This window comes from Myotis myotis, unplaced genomic scaffold (genome assembly GCF_014108235.1).
Source record: "Myotis myotis isolate mMyoMyo1 unplaced genomic scaffold, mMyoMyo1.p scaffold_m19_p_2, whole genome shotgun sequence".
In the NCBI taxonomy this organism is placed as follows: domain Eukaryota; kingdom Metazoa; phylum Chordata; class Mammalia; order Chiroptera; family Vespertilionidae; genus Myotis; species Myotis myotis.
The window spans coordinates 1689435-1708938 of record NW_023416324.1 but is presented as its reverse complement, the minus strand read 5'-3'; the positions used below and the strand labels follow the sequence as shown (position 1 = coordinate 1708938).

Sequence of the window (19504 nt, the reverse complement as noted above, 5' to 3'; positions counted from 1 at the left end):
GTTCGTTATTGTTGAGTTTTAAGAGATCTTCGTGCATTTTGAATACAAGTTGCTGTTTTTAAATCAGCCTTGTGTTTTATGAGCCTTTCCTCCCTGCCTGTGGCTGCCTGTATCCTCTTAGCAGCGTCGTGGTTGGCCCCTTGAACGGGCCGGCCAGGCGCTCAACCACGCAGGGGCTTTGCTAGGTCTGGGAGCTTAGGAGTCAAGGTCGGGTGACGGCCCCGGGGCTCTCGGCTCTGTGTCAGCCTCCTTGTTCCAGGGGAAGAACCTGACCACTTGGGAGCACGTGGCAGGTGTGACAGAGCCTCGACCAGGACCCAGACCTCAGACCTTGTCTCCTGGGCCAGCTGGCCCTGGCAGACCCACACCGCCTCCCGGCACCGGCCCACACAGCCTGCATCGTTTCCATTGAGAAATCAGCTGACAGTTGTATGGGTGCTCCCTTGTAGGTAACTAACTGTTTTTCTCTTGCTGCTTTTAAGATTCTCTCTTTGTCTTTAACACTTGGCGTTTTAATAATGATGCCTCTTTGGGTTCCTCTTGTTTGGGGTTCTCTGTGCTTCCTGGACTTGTAAGTCTATTTCTTTCACCAGGTAGGGCAAGTTTTCTGTCATTATTTCTTCAAATAGGTTTTCAATATCTTGCTCTCCCTCCTCTCTGGTTGGTGTTTTGATAGCAAGGACAGCATGTCTTTTTATTATTATTACTATGAGTTCAGAGAGCAAGGGGGAAGGTGAGAGAGAGAGAGAAACATCAATGATGAGAGAGAATCATGGATCGGCTGCCTTCTGTATGGCTCCCACTGCAACCTGGGCATGTGCCCTCACTGGGGATCCAACTGTGACTTCCTGGTTCATAGGTCGATGCTCAACCACTGAGCCCCGCTGGCCGGGCAGGACAGTGTGTCTGTGGGCAGGGAGGGTGCGCTTCCTTGGCAGTCTTCCTGCTGACCCAGCTCCAGTATGAGCCCTTTGTCATCCCCTAACCTCGGGCGGGGCCAGGCTCCCTTACTGCGCATCCCCGCTTTCCTCTCAGGTAGAAGTGGGGACTTGAACCAGCTAATTTCCAAGATCTCTTTCAACTCCTATTTCCTGTGATTTTTTTTTTTTCATTTATATATTTAGAGCATTTCACCCCAAAGCAGCAGAATATGTATTCTGGACAGATGAGGACAAAATGCCCTCCAAAATTAGGGACAGTGTCTGCTTCACCTGTTTTCCTAATGACCACATGGAACAAAAACGATAAATAAACGGACGTATGATGTGCATCCATACACCCCTCCCCTCTGCTCACCAGAGTGCCAGGAAGTGACACAGCTCCCACTCAGCTGCGGTTCATTCCCAGAGTGTTCCAGGCCCTATACTTTGGCTGTAACGGAACAAAAACCTTGGAGCCGCAGGTCCAGGTTGTGAGTCCTGGACACCCAGCATCGTGGGTGCCGGAGACAGGAGTGCTGCCCAAGTGAGCACATGGCTCTGTGGGAAGCCGAGAAGTGCCCGGTGTCAGTGTCTGGACGGTTGTGTTCCCTGGGATGCCAATTTCTGGGTGGTCGTGTTCCCTGGGATGTCAGTTTCTGGGTGGTCGTGTTCCCTGGGGTGTCAGGTTCTGGGTGGTTGTGTTCCCTGGGGTGCAGGTTCTGGATGGTTGTGTTCCCCGGGGTGCAGGTTCTGGACGGTTGTGTTCCCTGGGATGGCAGTTTCTGGATGGTTGTGTTCCTTGGGGTGTCAGTGTCTGGATGGTTGTGTTCCCTGGGGTGTCAGTTTCTGGACAGTTGTGTTCCCTGGGGCGTCAGTTTCTGGTGGTTGTGTTCCCTGGGGTACAGGTTCTGGATGGTTGTGTTCCCTGGGGTGTCAGTTTCTGGATGGTTGTGTTCCCTGGGGTGTCAGTTTCTGGTGGTTGTGTTCCCTGGGGTACAGGTTCTGGATGGTTGTGTTCCCTGGGGTGTCAGTTTCTGGATGGTTGTGTTCCCTGGGGTGTCAGTTCCTGGTGGTTGTGTTCCCTGGGGTACAGGTTCTGGATGGTTGTGTTCCCTGGGGTGTCAGTTTCTGGATGGTTGTGTTCCCTGGGGTGTCAGTTTCTGGTGGTTGTGTTCCCTGGGGTGTCAGTTTCTGGATGGTTGTGTTCCCTGGGATAGCAGTTTCTGGATGGTTGTGTTCCCTGGGGTGTCAGTTTCTGGATGGTTGTGTTCCCTGGGGTGTCAGTTCCTGGATGGTTGTGTTCCCTGGGGTGTCAGTTCCTGGATGGTTGTGTTCCCTGGGGTGTCAGTTTCTGGATGGTTGTGTTCCCTGGGGTGTCAGTTTCTGGATGGTTGTGTTCCCTGGGGTGTCAGTTTCTGGTGGTTGTGTTCCCTGGGGTACAGGTTCTGGATGGTTGTGTTCCCTGGGGTACAGGTTCTGGATGGTTGTGTTCCCTGGGATGGCAGTTTCTGGATGGTTGTGTTCCTTGGGGTGTCAGTGTCTGGATGGTTGTGTTCCAGAGGAGAACTGGGGTTGCTTAGGCACGGTGTCCACATCGCAGGGAGAGGCAAGTCCAAAGGGCACTGCTTTAGGACGGGGCCTCTCCAGCCCCATCTGCCTGAGGCTTCGGGAGGGACCGGGAGACGCAGAGACCATGCTCACGCTCCTGCTTCGGCGCGGCTTGTCCCTGAAGGTGCTCAGGAAGCGAGTCGATGAGGTCTTTCCCAGGGAGAAGACCCAGCCGTGAGTTGGGGGGCTGCGAGAAAACTCTGGGGTGGCCAGGGTGGGGGTCTGGGGAAGAGCTCAGGTATCTAGACACTCGGCTCTGGGGTGCCCCGAGGCCGTGGGGGCCTTTTCTCTCCGCCCGAGGTGATCCCTGGACTTGACCAGACCCAGCATGCGGCCTCCTGGGGCACCGAGCTCACTGCTGGAAGCAGCACTGCCGGCCTCTGAGCTCAGGGGAGGGAAGAGCAGGGGGGGAGGCAGGAGGAAGGGGCGGCTGCTGCCCTGGGCAGGCCAAGCACACAGGTCCTGAGCACCCAGCTGACTTGAGGGGACTCAGGGACGGGGGTGCATGAGGGTGGGGAAGGCTTTCTGGCAAGGTTTTCAGCCCTGACTTCCCCCCAGGTCGACATGTTGGGTGGTCGGCAGCTCCTTACCGCCCTGCCTGGCTTCCGGCTGAGCATCCCTGCCGGCACAGTCCAGGGGGCCTGGCCACTTCCCTCCCTGGCCGGCAGCACCGACTCTGGGTTCAGGTTGGGGCAGCACCAGGAACCCAGGGCTGTGGTGTAGCTCAGTCTGGGGGTTCCTTTTTCTTTTCGCGGGGGGGGGGGGGCCGGGGCGGGGGGCACGGGCACCGATAACGATCTGCGCGTGAGGAAGCGTGTGGCCTGGCGGCCATTTAGAGAAGCAGAAGTGCGTGCCCCTGGATGTGGCCTGTGAGCGAGAGCGCAGCGCGCACGCCCAGCCGAGCAGCATTCTGTCCTCACTGTATCTCTCTCTTTTTTTAAAAAATATATATTTTTATTGATTTTTTACAGAGAGGAAGGGAGAGGGATAGAGAGCTGGAAACATCGATGAGAGAGACACATCGATCAGCTGCCTCCTGCACACCTCCTACTGGGGATGTGCCCGCAACCCAGGTACATGCCCTTGACCGGAATCGAACCTGGGACCCTTGAGTCCGCAGGCTGACGCTCTATCCACCGAGCCAAACCAGTTACGGCTCTCACTGTATCTCTTGACAACACCTGCCAGACGCCTCACAGGCCAGGTGGCCTGGTGCCAGAGCCAAGGCCGGATGGCAGATTTTTGGAAGGACTGACTCATTCATTCATGCCGGCGAGCTGTTCCGGGCACACGGGCGGGCTTTCCATTTTATTGCTGGCTGCTGGCTCCCCAGGCAAAGGCCCTGCGGAGGGTGGCGCTGGGCACAGCCTGGTCATGCCACTCCCAGTCTCCCCTCACCTGCCCCAGGGCCACCCTTGCTGTCAAATTGCCTTCTTCCTGACGCCTGTGGAGGGCGTGGAGGGCGGTGGCAGGAGCAGGGAGAAGTGCAGGCCCTTCCGGAGGGGAGGGACCTGGGCCTCTCCTGGCAGCCTGCACACCTGAGCCGGTGCAGGAAGGGGAAGTGAGTCTGGTTGTTGGGGGTGGGGTGCCGGCGACACCGCTTCCCCTTCCCTGCACAGGCTCACCGGCCCTGGAGCTGGGGGAGGGGCTGCGGGGACGGTCTCAGATGCCAGCTCCCTCGAGCAGGAAGCAGGGCGAGCATCTGATGGGACAAGCTCACTGGCCCTCAGCCCTGCCCTCCCGCCTGTCCGGTGGCTGTGGACGGGGCTGGTGGGGGTCCCGCCAGGCAGACCCCAGGGCGCTGCCCTCTCCCAGGGCTGCTTGCTCTCCTGACAGGGCAGCGGAAGGGCTTGTAGATTTACTTTTTCCTTGTAATTATTTACAAAGTGAGGTTTCCATGGCAACTGGCTTCTGGTCAGCTCCTCAGAAGGGCAAGGCAGCCTCTTGCTGGTTGGACGACGGGGTAGCCCGGAGGCCAGCGTGCTCCCCAGGGCCCTGCACGGCAGGAGGCGGTGATGGTGTTCTCGGTGGGAGGGTAGGTGACTCGGTGATGCCAGCTGCGGATGCCCCTGCCTCCCTGATCCTGGGGTGTCCCAGACACTCGGCTCCCCAGCCAGCACGGACCTCCAGTCGCAGGCACCCTGTGTGGGCCATGGTGGCAGGTGGGGGCAATTTGGTGCTGTCAGGCGGCAGAGGAGAGGTGGCCATGTGTCCAACAGGGTGGCGGGCCTCCTGAGGGCGGGGCACCCGTGCCTGGCCCATTCTCGCTGATCCCTGACCTTAGGTGGTTAAGCAAAGCCAGGACAGGAAGTCCCGCCTCCGGGTGACCACCTGCGCTCTGAGCGGGGTCCCATCACGGGCGGAGCCGGGACCGGACCGGGGACGCAGCTGCTTGTCTCCTGGTCTCGCTGCCCTTTGTCGCACCGGCGGGTCTGTGTCTGCTGAGCGTGGCTGCGCTGCTTGCCTTGGCCCTGGGCCCGGGTTCTTGGGAACAGGCGCTTCCCCTGGTTCCTTGCCCTGCCCTGGGGGCCTCGGAGGACCCGGCTTGTTCCTGGCCCTGCCTCTTCTGGGGCATGCGGTGGGGTCTCTGGGGGTTGAGGGGACTTTGCTGGAACCTTCGTCAGCGGCAAAGTGGAGAGGATAAGCAGTGCCCGTTTCCCCCCGGGCCCCAGAGAGAGACGCTGCTCATGTGCGCCTGGCCCTGGCCTTCCTGACCTGAGGTCCAGCTGTCTGCTGCGCACCCGTCCTGCCCCCCACCTTTCCCGCCTGGAATGGCACCCAGCTTCCCCCCCACCCCTCCTCAGACCCCGTTCGGACCCTGCCTCCTGGGTGCCCCTCCGAGGCCCTGCCCTGTGCCACCCCCGGGAGGGGCGGAGGGTCTGTGGTTGCCTCTCTGGTTTGAGCCCAATTCCGAAGGGACAGGACCCGGGAGCCTCCAGCGCCATCCGCCATCCGGGAGGGTCCTGGGAGCTGTGCCCCGGGGCCGCCTGACCACCGCGGGGCTCCGGCCGCGGCTTTGGTGCAGGTGGGAGCTGAGATGCACGGTCTCGGCTGTGCTTGCCGCCGCCGCCTGTGACAGATGGATGCTTGGCTTCACTGTCGGATAAACAAGGCCCCCGCCCGTTACCATGGCGCTCACAGCCCTGTTTTAATTTTAGCGCTGACATTTCCCAGCCAGAGGAGAGACGCTGGCCCCGCGCCAGGGAGCTGTGAGGGGGGCAGGCAGGGGTCAGCCCGCTGAGGAGCGGCCACCAAGGCCCCAGGGCCAGCGGGGCTCGCCCAGGCCACATGCTGCGGCCTCTGGGGTGGAGTGGGGGCTGCAGGGGGCCAGGCTATATGAGTTTGTGGTGCCATAACAAACGACTACAGGCTAGGAAACTTAAAACAATGAAATGCATGCTCCCCGTCCGGGGCCACAAGCCCCAAGTCCAGGCGTTGGTAGGCCGTGCTCCCTCTGAAGCCTCCTTCCAGCTCCTGGTGGCGGCTGGCGATGCCATGTTCCTTCTCGAACACGTCACTCCCGGTTCTGCCTCCGTTGTCATATGGCCTTCTCCCTGTGTGGCTCCAAATCTCCCTCTTCTTCTTTTTTTCAGTAATAGTTTTGTTTTATTTATTTATTTAATATATATTTTATTGCTAACAGTATTATAGATGTCTCCCATTCCCCCTTTTATCCCCCTGCACCCAGCCCCTACCCACCCCCCAGGCCTTCACCACTCAATTGCCCGAGGCCATGGGCTATGCATATCCTATGTAATAAAGAGGGAATATGCTAATTGACTGCCACACCCTCAAAGATGGTGGCACCCATAGCCAATAAGGAGGGAATATGCTAATTGACTGTCACGCCTCAAAGATGGCAGCACCTGCAGCCAATAAGAAGGGAATATGCTAATTGACTGCCATGCCCTCAAATATGGCGGCACCCTCAGCCACAAGATGGCGGCACCCAGTCCCCTCAGCCCCGCTGGGGCGGCAGGCATGCGGTCGCTCCACACGCCTGCCTCCAGAGTCCCCCAGTCTCCTCAGCCCCCCAGCCACTCAGGCGGCTCCCCAGCTGCCCAGGGCCACCCAAGGCTCAGGTAACCAGGGCTGGCCAAGGCTTGCACTGCCGGCAGTGGCAGCAGCAGAGGTGTGATGAGGCATCACCTTCCCCTGATCACTGGGTTGCCTCCTGCCCCTGAGGGCTCCCAGACTGTGAGAGGGGCAGGTCGGGCTGAGGGACCCCCCTACAGTGCATGAATTTTCACGCACCGGGCCTCTAGTCTATAATAATAAAAGCCTAAGCGACTGTTGCAACCAAAACAGCTGAACCGACGACCGAACAAGCTGCATGAGGCAACCAGGCCGGCGGAGGGAGGGGCGACCAGGCCGGCAGGGGGGACAGTTGGGGGTGACCAGGCCATCATGGGGGGCAGTTAGGGGTGATCAGGCAGGCAGGCAGGTGAGCAGTTAGGAGCCAGTGGTCCCAGATTGTGGGAGGGATGTCTGACTGCTGGTTTAGGCCCAATCTCTGTGGGCCTAAACTGGCAGACGGACATCCCCCAAGGGGTCCTGGATTGGAAAGGGTGCAGGCTGGGCTGAGGGGACCCCCCCACCCTGTGCATGAATTTTGTGCACCGGGCTTCTAGTAAGTATGTAAGTTCTCTGGTTTATCTCTCCTTGTGCTCCCACCCCCACACGGAGGTATGTCAGTCTATTCCATGCCTCCAGGCTTTGGGTCTTACTTTGTTGGTCAATTCATTTTGTTCATTAGATTCCACATATAAGTGAAATGATGGGATAGTTGTCTTTCTCTGCCTGGCTTATTTCACTCAGCATAATAGTCTCTAGGTCCCTCCATGCTGTCCCAAGGGTAAGGGATCCCTCTTGTTTACAGCTGTGTAGTATTCCATTGTGTAGATGTCCCACAGCTTTTTATCCACTCGTCTGCTGATGGGCACTTAGGCTGTTTCCAGACCCTGGCTATTGTAAATAACACTGCTGTGAACATAGGGGTGCACATATCTTTTCTGATTGGTGTTTCGGGGTTTTAAGATATATTTCCAGAAGTGGGATTGCTGGGTCAAAAGGAAGTTCCATTTTTAATTTTTTGAGGAGACTCCATACTCTTTTCCACAGTGGCTGCCCAGTCTGCATTCCCACCAGCAGTGCAGGCGGGTTTCCCCTTTCTCCACATCCTCCCCAGCACTTGTTGATTTGTTGATGGTAGACATTCTGACAGGTGTGAGCTGACATCTCATTGTTGTTTTAATTTGTATTTCTCTGATGATTAGTGACTTTGAGCATGTTTTCATATGTCTCTTGGCTATTTGTATTTCCTCTTTGAAGAAGTGTCTCTGCAGGTCCTCTGCCCATTTTTTAATTGGACTATTTGTCCTCCTTTTGTTGAGTTGCATGAATACGTTATATGTTTTGGAAATTAAGCCCTTATCAGTCTGTCATTGGCAAATATGTTCTCCCATACTGTGGCTCCCTTTTCATTTGGATGCTGGTTACTTTTGCTGTTCAGAAGCCTTTTATTTTGATGTAATCCCATTTGTTTATTTTTTCCTGTGTTTCTCTTGCCCTAGGAGATGTATCAGCAAAAATTCTGCTGTGTGACATATCTGAGATTTTACTCCTTTGTTTTATTCTAGGATTTTTATGGTTTCATGGCTTACATTTAAGTCTTTTATTCTTTTTCTTTTTTTAATTTTTTTAAAAAATATATTTTATTGATTTTTTACAGAGAGGAAGGGAGAGAGATAGAGGGTTAGAAACATCGATGAGAGAGAAACATCGACCAGCTGCCTTCTGCACATCTCCCACTGGGGATGTGTCCGCAACTGAGCTACATGCCCTTGACTGGAATCGAACCTGGGACCCTTCAGTCCGCAGGCCGACGCTCTATCCACTGAGCCGAACCGGTTTTGGCTCTTTTTTTTAAATTTTATGAGTTTATTTGAACCTAGCTGACAACATATACCAAATGCTCCTCTTTATCCATTTTGAGTTTATTCTTGTGAAGTTGGTGGTCTATTTTCATCTTTTTGTATGTGTTTGTCCAGTTTTCTCAACACCATTTGTTGAAGAGACTGTCTTTACTTCATTGTATGTTCTTGCCTCCTTTATCAAATATTAATTGACTGTAACAGTGTGGGTCAATTTTTGGGGTCTCTGTTCTGTTCCATTGGTCTATATGCCTGTCCTTTTTAATATATATATACTAGAGGCCCGGTGTGCGAAATTCATGCATGGGTAGGGTCCCTAGGCCTGGCCAGCAATGAGGGCCATTCAGGGCCTTCTGGCTGTCAGCCGGGGCCTTCCTTCACACTGCACCACCCCCTTGTGGTCAGTGCACTTCAGAGCAAGCTATCAAACTCCCAGTCTCCCGGTCGAACTCCCGAGGGGACACTTTGCATATTAGCCTTTTATATATATATAGATTGATTTCAGAGAGGAAGGGAGAGGGAGAGACAGCTAGAAACATCAATGATGAGAGAGAGTCATTGATTGGCTGTGTTCTGTACGGTCCCTACTGGGGGTCAAGCCTGCAACCCAGGCATGTGCCCTTGACCAGAATTGAACCCTGACCTCCTTTGCAGAGAGTGACTTGAGCACACCTGGTTAATCATGGGTGGAGGCATCTGTCGGAGACACTCCTGCCCTTGGCATCACTGTGACAACTGTGCACGGGGAGTTGATGGACAGATCCAGCCTCCATCAGGCTCTACCCTTGAGCTCCCATTGGTCGATGAGGGCCCGCTTCACCCATTTCACACACCCGCCCCCAACCACCAGTCTCTTCTCTGCACCTTTGATTTTGAGCTTCTAGATTTCACATGTAAGTGAGATCATACGGTGTCTGTCTTCTCTGTCCGATTTATCTCACTCGGCATCATGCCCTCAGGCCCATCCATGTGGTGGCAGATGGCAGGGTCTCCTTTCATGGCCGAGCAATGTTCCATTGTGTGTGTACCACGTCTTTGTTACCCACTCATCCGGCGATGGAGACTTAGGCTGTCACATGTTTAAGTATCGCTGCAGTGAACATGGGGTGCCCGTATCTCTGAGTCAGAGATCTCATTTCCTTCAGACACGTACCCAGAAGTGGGATTGTGGGGCATGTGGCAGTTCTAGCTTCAGGTTTTTGAGGGACCTTCACACTTGTGTATGGCGGCTGCACCGTTTACATCCCCGCCAGCAGCGCGCGGGGTCCCTCCCCACACCCTCACCTCACTTGTTTCTTGTCTCTGATAACAGCCATTTGGCAGGCGTGAGGTGATGTCTTGCCGGAAGCCAGTTCCAGCACGTCATAATGGAGAGAGTTTCATGGAAAGGTTGATGAAACTTGGGGCTCAACAAGGGCTGGGTCACATATGTTATGCCTGTTGGGAGTGGCTGAGGGCATTTCCGCAGCCTGAAAAGGATGCATTAAATTGATTGCTGGTTGCCAAGCAGCTCAGGGCATCTTAATCTACATGTTATTGCCTCCTACTGGCCAAGCACCTGAACAGCGTAGGCTAATTCCCCCAACCTGACAAGGGACTCTGTATATGAAACCCTGACCCTTTGAAGTGTATATATCTGCCTCGACTCAGGACAAACTGTGTTAATAAAAAGCATGGAGTCCTGAGCCGAGGAGAACTTAGTTTCTTTAGCTAAGCTCCTCTGACCTGGGCCCAATGCCTTTCAAAATTACATTTCGTCACTGGACTCTATTAAGTCACACACAGCCTTTCTCCAGATTGCTGAACCTTCTAGATGCTGGAACAAGACCCCGGCAATGTCTCTCTGGGTTTGGATCTGTTTCCCTGAAGCTTAGTGATGTGGAGCTGTACCTGGGGGCCATTTGTATGTGCTTTTTGGAAAAGGTTTATTTAGTTTCTCCGCCCATTTTTAAGTGGAACGTTTTAAATTCTTTATATATTTTGGATATTAACCTCTTCTCAGATACATGATTTGCAGGTGCGTCCTCCCACTCTAGGGCGCCTTTCATTTCGCTGAAAGCCTTTTCGCTTGGCGCCGTCCACCTGCTCACGTTGCTCTGCTGTCTTTGTTTCTTGGTGTCACATCCAAAACAGTCATCCCCGAGACCGCTGTCAGGCAGCCTGCCGCCTGGTTTCAGGTCCCACGTTCAAGTCTTTAACCCATTGATTCAAAATTGTTATTGTGTTGTTATTGTTCATCCTCAATAGAGGACATTATTTCCATTGACTTTTCGAGAGTGGAAGGAGGGAGGGGAAGAAATGGAGAGAGAAACATTGATGTGAGAGAGACATATTGATTGATTCGTTGCCTCCTGCACGTGCCCTGACTGGTTCCGAGGATGAACCTGCAACCCAGGCACATGCCCTTGACCAGGAACCGAACCTGGGACCCTTCAGTCCACAGGCCGACACTCTAACTACTGAGCAACACCATCCAGGGCTCAAAATATTTTTAAGTGAACATTTGAGAGGCCGAGTGACGCTTCTTTCCTGTGCTCTGGGGGCTCCCCTGGCACCGCTGCCCCTGCGCCAGTGATGGGGGGCGAGAAGCCAGGTCCCCTGAATGGGCTGTGGTACTTGTTTGGGCCTGGGCGACAGAGACCGACAGCTGTCAGCCGCCCGGGATGTGGGTGCCCTGCAGTAAGCTGGCTGAATACTCAGGAGAGAGGAAGGCCGCCGCGGGTGGACACTGTTTCTGGTGGCGCCGATCGCGTTCTCTCGTGTGGTCAGCCCAGCCCTCCCGCGGGGAGAGGGCAGTTGGGTGTTTACAGACCCGGGAGTGGAGGGGTGAGCGTGTGGGCAGCTGGCCAGGGCACCCAGCTCGTTGGTGCTGGAGCCAGGACCGCCCTCAGGCTGCCAGCCGCCGGGCTGCTGAGGGGAGCAGGCCCCCCGGAGGCGGCGGAGGGTGCTGTGGGGGCCACGCTGGCCCGCGGGCCGAGCAGGCTGGTGACCTGGGGTGAGTGCTGGGCGTGCGGGAACCGTGGCACGTGCTCAGTGCCTGTCCCTGCGGGGAGGAGCCCGCGATGGCTTGTTGGGTTCAGAGACTCCATGGAGCCCCCTTCCCTCCTCCCGGGAAGTGAGGTGGCCAGTGGCACCGGGGCAGCTGGTGGAGGTCGCCCCTGCAGGCCGCCAGGCTGGGCGTTCCCGCGTCTCAGAGCTGCTCCTCGGGGCTCCCCCTGGAGGTGGCCCCGGGCCTGTTCGTCCTCCGAGGGGCCGCAGCCTGTGTCCTGTGCTCCTTCAGCTCTGCCGGTTGATGGGAACCGGGAGGGGCAGCTGCCAACAAAGGTCCCACCATCACCCCTCCCCGGCCGGGGCTCCAGGGGCAGGCCCCCTGCCCTCCTCTCTCTGCGGAAACAGCACCCCCGGACCAAACACGGGACAGGTCTTTTTCCTTCTCGGGGAGCCAGCGGTCCCTTTGTCCTCTCCCCGGTTGTCACTGTTCGTGGGGACGTCCTTCCCAGAGGCCTCATCCTGCCTCTTCCCTCCGCCCAGGATCATGCGGCCCGACGACGCCAACGTGGCCGGCAACGTGCACGGGGGGACCATCCTGAAGATGATCGAGGAGGCGGGGGTCATCATCAGCACCCGGCACTGCAACAGCCAGAATGGGGTGAGTGGGGCCCCAGGCGTCTGCGTGCGGCGCTGCCCCCCGGGGGTCAGGAGGGGAGTTTGGTGGAGGAGCCTCCCTGCCCCCGACTCCCAGGCCGTGGGGGCTTCCGGAGGCTGCGGCCCAATCATCCCTGGGCCAGGCCCTTGGAACGCCGTGTGGCTGGGGCTCAGCTGGGGCGGGGCTGGGGGCCGACAGACTGAGCTGAGGGCCTGCCAACGGCACCTTTAAGCACCTGCCCTCCTTTCTGGAAGAGTCGTGGTTTCTAGAATCTTCCTGGAGTCCAGACCTCACAGAGCCATGCCTGCATGGGTGGCAGTTTATAGTAGACACAGACCCCCTGGGCCCAGTCCCTCCGCTGCCCTGGCTGACCCCTGGGTGCCTGTGAAGCCCCAGGCACCGATTATGGTGTCCCTCACCGCAGGGACGAGGGCAGGCCCCGTGCCCCCAGACCCGTGGGGCCTGGCATTTTCTCTGAAGTCTGGCTGGCATGGGAGAAGCCACCCTGGGGTGTGGGGGTGGGGGGGGGGGTGGGTCTGTCTTGCACCACAGCCACCACCTTGGGGCCAGCAGGAGGCGTGTGGCTCTGTGTGCCTGAGACGCACCTCCCCGGCCCCAGGGGGCCTCCTGCTGTGCTGGGCAGAGGCAGATCCAGCGCTGGTGTGCGTGTGCGTGTGCGTGTGTGTGTGTGTGTGTAGCGTGCACGTGTGTGCCTGTAGCATGAACCAAGCTGGTGAGTGTGTGGGTGGACATGGCCTGGGAAGGAGGGGCTCCCTGCCTGGCTAGGAGTTTGCATTCATCCTGGTGCCCAGGGCGTTCTGGGGCCAATCCATCCCGTTCAGAGCGCGCCCTCTGGTGGCCACGGGGAGGCAGCCTGAGCCTGAACCTGAGCCTGAGCGGCTGGGGCTGGGATGGGGGCCAGGCGCCTGGCAGACCCTCTGCGGGAGACGCTGAGGGTCCAAGGCAGGCTGACAAGACAGGCTGGGCATTGGGGGGAGGAGCCCCAGGACTGAGGCGTGAGGAGGAGGAGGCTGGGAGGCGAGTGTGACGCTGCTGTCAGTGCTGTTCATGTAGTCCTCGCGGCAGTGCTGTTCTCACCAACCCCACTGCCCAGGGCAGGAAACGGAGGCCCAGGGAGGTTGAATAGTTTCCTGAAGCCACACAGGGAGGCAGGTCGTTGGTCTGGGCTGGAAATCCAGGCCTCGAACCCGTGCCTTGAGCCCTGGCCCCTCCTCCCCCTTCCCTGGCGTGAGCCTGGGGGGTGAGAGGGGCAGCTTTGACAGGTCGGCTTGGCGGTGCCTCCGGGCTGGTGTCCCCAGAGAGTAACCTGCCTCCAGGCTCAGGAGGGGTGGTGAGCCCAGGGCAGCTCCAGGGGCTGATGCTGGCCTCGGGGGAGGGACAGGGGACACCCCCATCCACACTCCCTGGTGGTCTCATCCAGTCTGTGGCCTAAACAGTTGTGAGGTTCTGTGTCCAGGCCTGGCTGCACCGATGCTTCATCGTCCCCTTGACCTTGAGGGGCCACCAGGCTGCTTCTCCACAGTCTCCTCCTCGGGAAGCGGCCTGGCCGTGACTCAGGCTCCAAACCTGGAGCCTCTCTGCCCTGCTGTCCTCTCACCCACGGGCACGCGGGCACTGTGGGCTCCACCCACGGGAACAGCCGCTCACAGCCAGGCCTCCGCCCCCCACAGTAGCCCACGCCTTGTCACGGCCGTGGGATGATAGCCTGAGAGGCGGAGCGCAGTCCCCTCCTTCCGTGCTTTAAGCTGGAGGACCGGCCTGATGTCTCTGCGTGGCCTTCCCCCCGGGAGCAGCAGGGACGCCCGGGGCCGGCCCGCGCGCTCTGGACGGGTCTGTGCTAAGAGCACCATCGGAACAGCATCGAGAGGGGCCTCTGCCTCAAGGCATCCCACTCGTGTTCTGGTCACGGAAGGAGCACTAATGCCCTTCGCTAAAGCTTCACGCAACTGGGACGAGTGGACTAGAAGGTGAGCGGCCTGCTCAGTCTCCCGACGCCTCCAGAGCGGCCATGGCTGGGGCCCTGCTCTGCCCTCTGCCTGGGGTGCCCACCCCAGACCTTCACCGTCCCCTCCTCTGCAGCTGCCCCGTCCCACACCGCCCTCTTCAGAGCACCGCGCCGTGTGGCGTGGCCTCCAGCCAGTGCCCGGCCGGGCAGGCGCTCTGCCCTCCTCCCTCGATGCCAGCGCCGCGCAGAGCCGGCTCCACAAGCTCATCCGCCCGGGGCCCACGCGTGCGGTCCCACTGAAGATGCTGATGTGGATGGCATCCGTGTGGCATATCCATGCCACAGGCTAACCGCCCGCCCGCAGCCCTGCAAGCTGGCCCCTCATTCCTGCCCGCGCCGCTGAACTGCCTGTCCAGCCTCTGCCAGTGGGTGGTGCTGTAGCCACATGAACTGACTTAAAGGCAACGCCACCTTCCCTGTGTTCCCTGCGATGCTGTGCTGCCAGCCTGTGTGTGTGTGTGTGTGTGTGTGTGTGTGTGTGTGTGTTTGTATGTGTGTGTGTGTGTGTGTGTGTGTGTGTGTGAGAGTGTTGGCGGAGTGGGGACAGCAGGCGTGGCCCTTTCGCTGTCACCCTGACCCCTGCCTTGCTGAGACCTGATCAGGCCTCCACCTCCAGCCTCACAGGGCCCAGGGCCTGACCGGCTCTCCGTGGTGAGCTCTCCTGCTCCCCGGCCCTCCCCGCAGTCAGACCCGTGCTGCTGGCCAGGCTCCTGGAATGGACGCTGCTTTCCGGTGGGGAGTCAGGCGCTCAGCGCCCTGTGAGGCGATGAGGACCCACAGCCTCTGCTCAGGCACAAGGTGTCCTTCGAGTCTGCAGTTCGCAGGTGACAGTGGGCCACTCCGGCACTGTGGCCTGTTGAGCAGTGCCCTGGGGATACGTCCCCGTGTCTGTCCTTCCCACACGGGAAGCAGTCCCCACCACGGAAAGCAAGGCCAAGGGTGCTCGGCACTGAGCTACTTATCGTTAACAGTGGGGTTGGCCCAAATCTCTAACAACGGATTCCAGTCCATTCAGCCATGAACTTCTTTTGCAATGGCGTGTGGAGAAGTCCTTCGGTCCCAGGAGATGAGCTTCCTGGCGGGGGCGGTGGTGGTGGTGGTGGTGGTGGAGCGGGGGTGGGGGGGGTTGTAGAGGCCCTGCAGCCCCGAGGACTTCCTGGCCTGCTTACCAAATGTCCTGGGGCTGGGGACCTTCTGTTCCTTTTGAATTTTGAGTCATGAGAATGGGTTGCCTGGTTGCAAGAGAAGTGAAATTTACATAAAAGACCAGTGATGCTCAGAGCTTGTCACATCACCGCAGGCTACCTTTCCTCCCGCTGAGTGAGAGCAGAGCATGAAAGTGTGAATTTAGTCTTTACACAGTTATTTAAGGACGAAAGCTGCAAAACAGACCGAGGCACAGGAACCCATGAGCCGGCGAACCCCTGTTCTTAGGGGACACGCCTGGGAAGGGAGATCCCACAACAGAAATCGTCGTCCGTGGCGGGAGGAGGGGCGTCCCTCCTCTGTCCGCTTGTCTCTGTTTCCCAAGTTCCCATATAAGCTCGCGTGTCTTTCTCACCTTTCATCAGGCAAGTCACACGTGTCTTTTGTAGGAAGATTGGATAAAAGCAAAACGCCGGTCGCAGTCCCACCCGCGGTCACGCGCGATCTCTGGAGGGTCCCGTGGGCATGCGCGCTCCCGTGGTGTCGCCTTAGGAATGTGTGAAAGAGTCAGGGCCGCGTGGGGGAGCACCTCCGGGGCGGGGCTCGCCGCCGGGCTGACCGTGTCTGCTCTTTCAGGAGCGCTGCGTGGCCGTCCTGGCCCGGGTCGAGCGCACCGACTTCCTGTCGCCCATGTGCATCGGCGAGGTGGCGCACGTCAGCGCGGAGATCACCTACACGTCCAAGCACTCGGTGGAGGTGCAGGTCCACGTCATGTCTGAGAACATCCTCACAGGTGAGCGCGCGCTCCCCGCTCGGGTGGGTGGAGGGGCGCTGCTCGGGGCGCTGGTCCCAGCTCCCCCCACAAAGTGAGCAGCTGCTCCTACCGGGAGACGGCACGGCCTGTGTCAGCAGCGAGCCCAGGGTCTGAGTGTGGGAGCCCTGCCCGCCCTGCCTCTGGCAGCTCATCCCGGGCAGAGCGTGGGAGTGGCTGGGAGGGCACAGGTGCCCCTGCTCCCTCTGCACCTCTTGCTCCCCCCCCCCCTCCACTCCCCTGCCCCAAACCAGGTTTAGGCTGAAGCTCACTGGGCGACCTTTGACTCTGGTTTGATCTGAATATTCTCTTCCTTGGTGTGGTAACCATGGAAACCCGTTTTCATCCTCCCACTGGGCGCTGCAGGGGAGTGTGGCTTTGCTTCTAACTGGCACTGGCTGCTTTTTATAGCCCGGCTGCTGCTGAGGAACAGGGCCTCCATCCCCTGGCTGCTCCTGCCCCCCAACCCTCCACTCTACCCCCCTCCCCGCACCCAGGTACAGGAGAGCCTGAGCCCACCCGGTTCTGGAGGAGGGAGCTGCCTGGGCCTCGCCCCTCCTCCCGACCGCCCCCCTCCTGGGCTGAGGCTGCCTGCAGTGCTGAGCTCAGAGCTCGGGGAGCGGCTAGAGGCTTCTCCCCCAGGGCCAGGAGAACAGGGTGACATTGGTGGCCTCAGCAGGCCCGGCTGCAGTGAACACCGGACCTTTAGCTGAGCAAGGGCCTGGGTGGGGGAGTGGTCAGTGTGCCTGTGCCTCGCGTCTGTGGCCCGAGCCCTGCACAGGGCAGGTGGCTCTGGCATCAAAGGGACCTTTTGCTGCGGGTCTCAGGCTGTGGCACAGAGCCCTCGTTGGCGTGAGGGCAGAGAGGGCGAGGAGACAGCCCTGCCCTCAGGAGGTGCGCCACCTCCCTGAGCCTCCCCGTGCCGCGGCCTTGCAGATGGCCCTCAGGACTTGAACTGCCCCCAGAGGAGAGCGGAGAAGCCGCTCAGACAGGCCGGGGTGGCACTGCCCAGCTCTCAGACGCGCTGGGCTTTTCTCCACGTCCTGGTCATCTTGCCCTGGACCCCGCTAAAGAGCCGTCCCTTTCTTATGCTCGCCTGGGTCCCCCATGTTTGGATCTGTTTGCGTCTCTTTCTGGGACCCTGGTCTCCCAAGGCCTCCCTGTCCTGTTGTGTCTCTTTTTGCCCACATGTCCCCGGGGGTGTGAGCCCTCTGAGGACAGGGCTGCGGCTGCCTTGTCCACCTCAGTCCCCGACGCCCCGAGCAGTGCCGGGCCCTCACGAACACCACGGGCGGGCGGTGAGCTCTGACAGGTACGGGAACTGAGGTTGGCAGGGGGACAGCCGGCAAAGCTGGACATGAGCTGTTTGCGCGACGTCTCTGTTCTCAGCCCCGTCTGTGTGTCCCTTCCGCCCGGGCCACGGTGCCTGTCGGGAGGCACTTGAACGAGCACACACCCAGGCAGGCAGGCGGCTCTTCATCTCCGGCAACTGTCAAAATATTCCGCTAACTGGGGTGTGATTGCTGTAAATTGCTCCAGGAAGTAGCTGGGAGCTCTCAGGTTCTGAAGTAGACGTTCCTAATGCCGCAGCTGCCTAGCGATGGTTTTATTAAATGATGGGGAAAGTGCAATTAGTATGTTTTGCCTCATTTGCTCCATGGCGCTCATTTGGGTCCAGAGGAGGGCCGCTCCGGGTTTCCATGGAAACCAGCTCGTCAGGCTGGCTCTAGCTGAGTCAGACAGGAAATCTTTATTCCCAAAAGCAGGTTGTCAGGTTCGCTTTCAGTCGGAGTTCAGTGAAAAGGCTCCCCATGTTTCCTGTGGCTCCCGCACGCGGAGCCTGCTGTCCCAGGTGCTGTGGGCCAGAGCTGCCCCCATGGCCTCTCTCTCTCTCTCTCTCTCTCACGCTCTCGCTCTAATCGATCTAATCACGCCCTCAGGTGGGGGGAGGAAGCCGCAGCCCCGGGCTCACCTCGGGAAGGCAGGTCGGGAGGAACTGTAGGAAGTGAGCGCCTGGAGGGCTCCCCGGTCCCTGGGCCGCTCCTCGCCGTCCCGCTACCTCCATTCCACGCGGTTTCCCGTGGAAAAGGAATTAAAAATATACACACTGATTTCAGAGAGGAGGGGAGAGGGAGCAAGAGATGAACATCAGTGATGAGAGAGAATCACCGAGTGGCTGCCTCCTGCTCGCCCCCTACTGGGGATGAGCCCACAACCCAGGCATGTGCTCTGTCCAGGAACAGATCGATGCTCAACCACTGAGCCACACCAGCCAGGCGTAAGAGGCAATTTTTAAAAGACATCCTTGCCAATACTTCCCCGAAATTCCTGGGACCCAGAAAGCCTAGGTCTGTACTCAGAATGGCACCGACTTGCTGTGTGACCCTAGGCAAACCCGTTGACCTCTCTGAGCTTCAGGCTCCTCCTGTGAGAGTGAGAGGTGTGGACCCAGTGATTGCTTTTGGCCCAGGTTTCTCAGCAGATGGGGCGGCCCCACTTTGCCCTCTATTTACACCCCTTCACAGACAGCATGTCTGGTTTCGGGGCCTCCGTGTTAGCAAGTGCCAGAAAGCCGACAGGCCTGGGGAACGCGTGCGCGTGCACACACACATACACACACACACACCTTGAACCAGGTGACCTGCAGTCTTCCCAGCAGCCTTTGGGAATGACAGGATTGTGGGGAGGGTCCCTTGCTGGGGGCCTGTGCTTGCACGTCATGGCCAAAGGCCTTGGGGGTCAGGGGTCAGATGGTGGCGTTCCTGGCGCCCCGCTCTCCTTCCCCAGGCCCTCACTCCTGTGGTTTTCTTCTCTGAAGGTACCAAAAAGCTGACCAATAAGGCCACCCTGTGGTACGTGCCCCTGTCGCTGAAGAATGTGGACAAGGTCCTGGAGGTGCCTCCGGTTGTGGTAAGGAGGCCCCTTCCGTTTCTCACGGGGCAGATGACAGAAGCCGGCCACTCTGATGGTAGGAGGCACCCCCGGAGAGCCAGGTGGGGCCGGGGAGGGGTCCCTGTCTCTCCGCGTAGGTTTCATTCAAGCTGGGTATGTGAGTGTGGCTGGCCCAGACCCCAGGGACACCCCGCCGGGCCCTTTATCCCACTCTGACCGGACAAAAGGCAGGCGACGGCCATGCCTGGTGAGGGTCCTCCTGCCTGTTGACCTTAGACAGACAGACAGCTGGACATTTCTCCCCAAACTGGGTTTACTCAGGAACAGCAAAGAATGGCAATTAGGGACACACTGTCTATTGGCGCCACCCACAAGTCCAGAGAACAGAGGAGAGGCAGGCTCTCTTATAGAGGGAAGGGGGGTGCAGAGGGGCTGCTGGGAGTCCAGAGTGTGGCTGCTTCTCATTGGCTGAGTGGTTGCCAGGCGAGGAGAAGATCCCCCCTCCTGCTGGAGTAGTGGCTA

The 19504-nt window shown here is 58.6% G+C and overlaps 1 protein-coding gene across 10 annotated transcripts in view; it reads left to right on the top strand.

The window, feature by feature from the left end:
* The window catches only part of ACOT7 (acyl-CoA thioesterase 7), a 67445-nt gene that overhangs the window by 16720 nt on the left and 31221 nt on the right, over positions 1–19504 (top strand). For all 10 annotated transcript variants that reach the window (XM_036348842.1, XM_036348845.1, XM_036348847.1 and 7 more), the window contains exons 2-4: positions 11993–12110; positions 15916–16072; positions 18909–19000. In XM_036348842.1, the coding sequence (XP_036204735.1) occupies positions 11993–12110; positions 15916–16072; positions 18909–19000 (367 nt within the window). The remainder of the gene's footprint in view (positions 1–11992; positions 12111–15915; positions 16073–18908; positions 19001–19504) is intronic.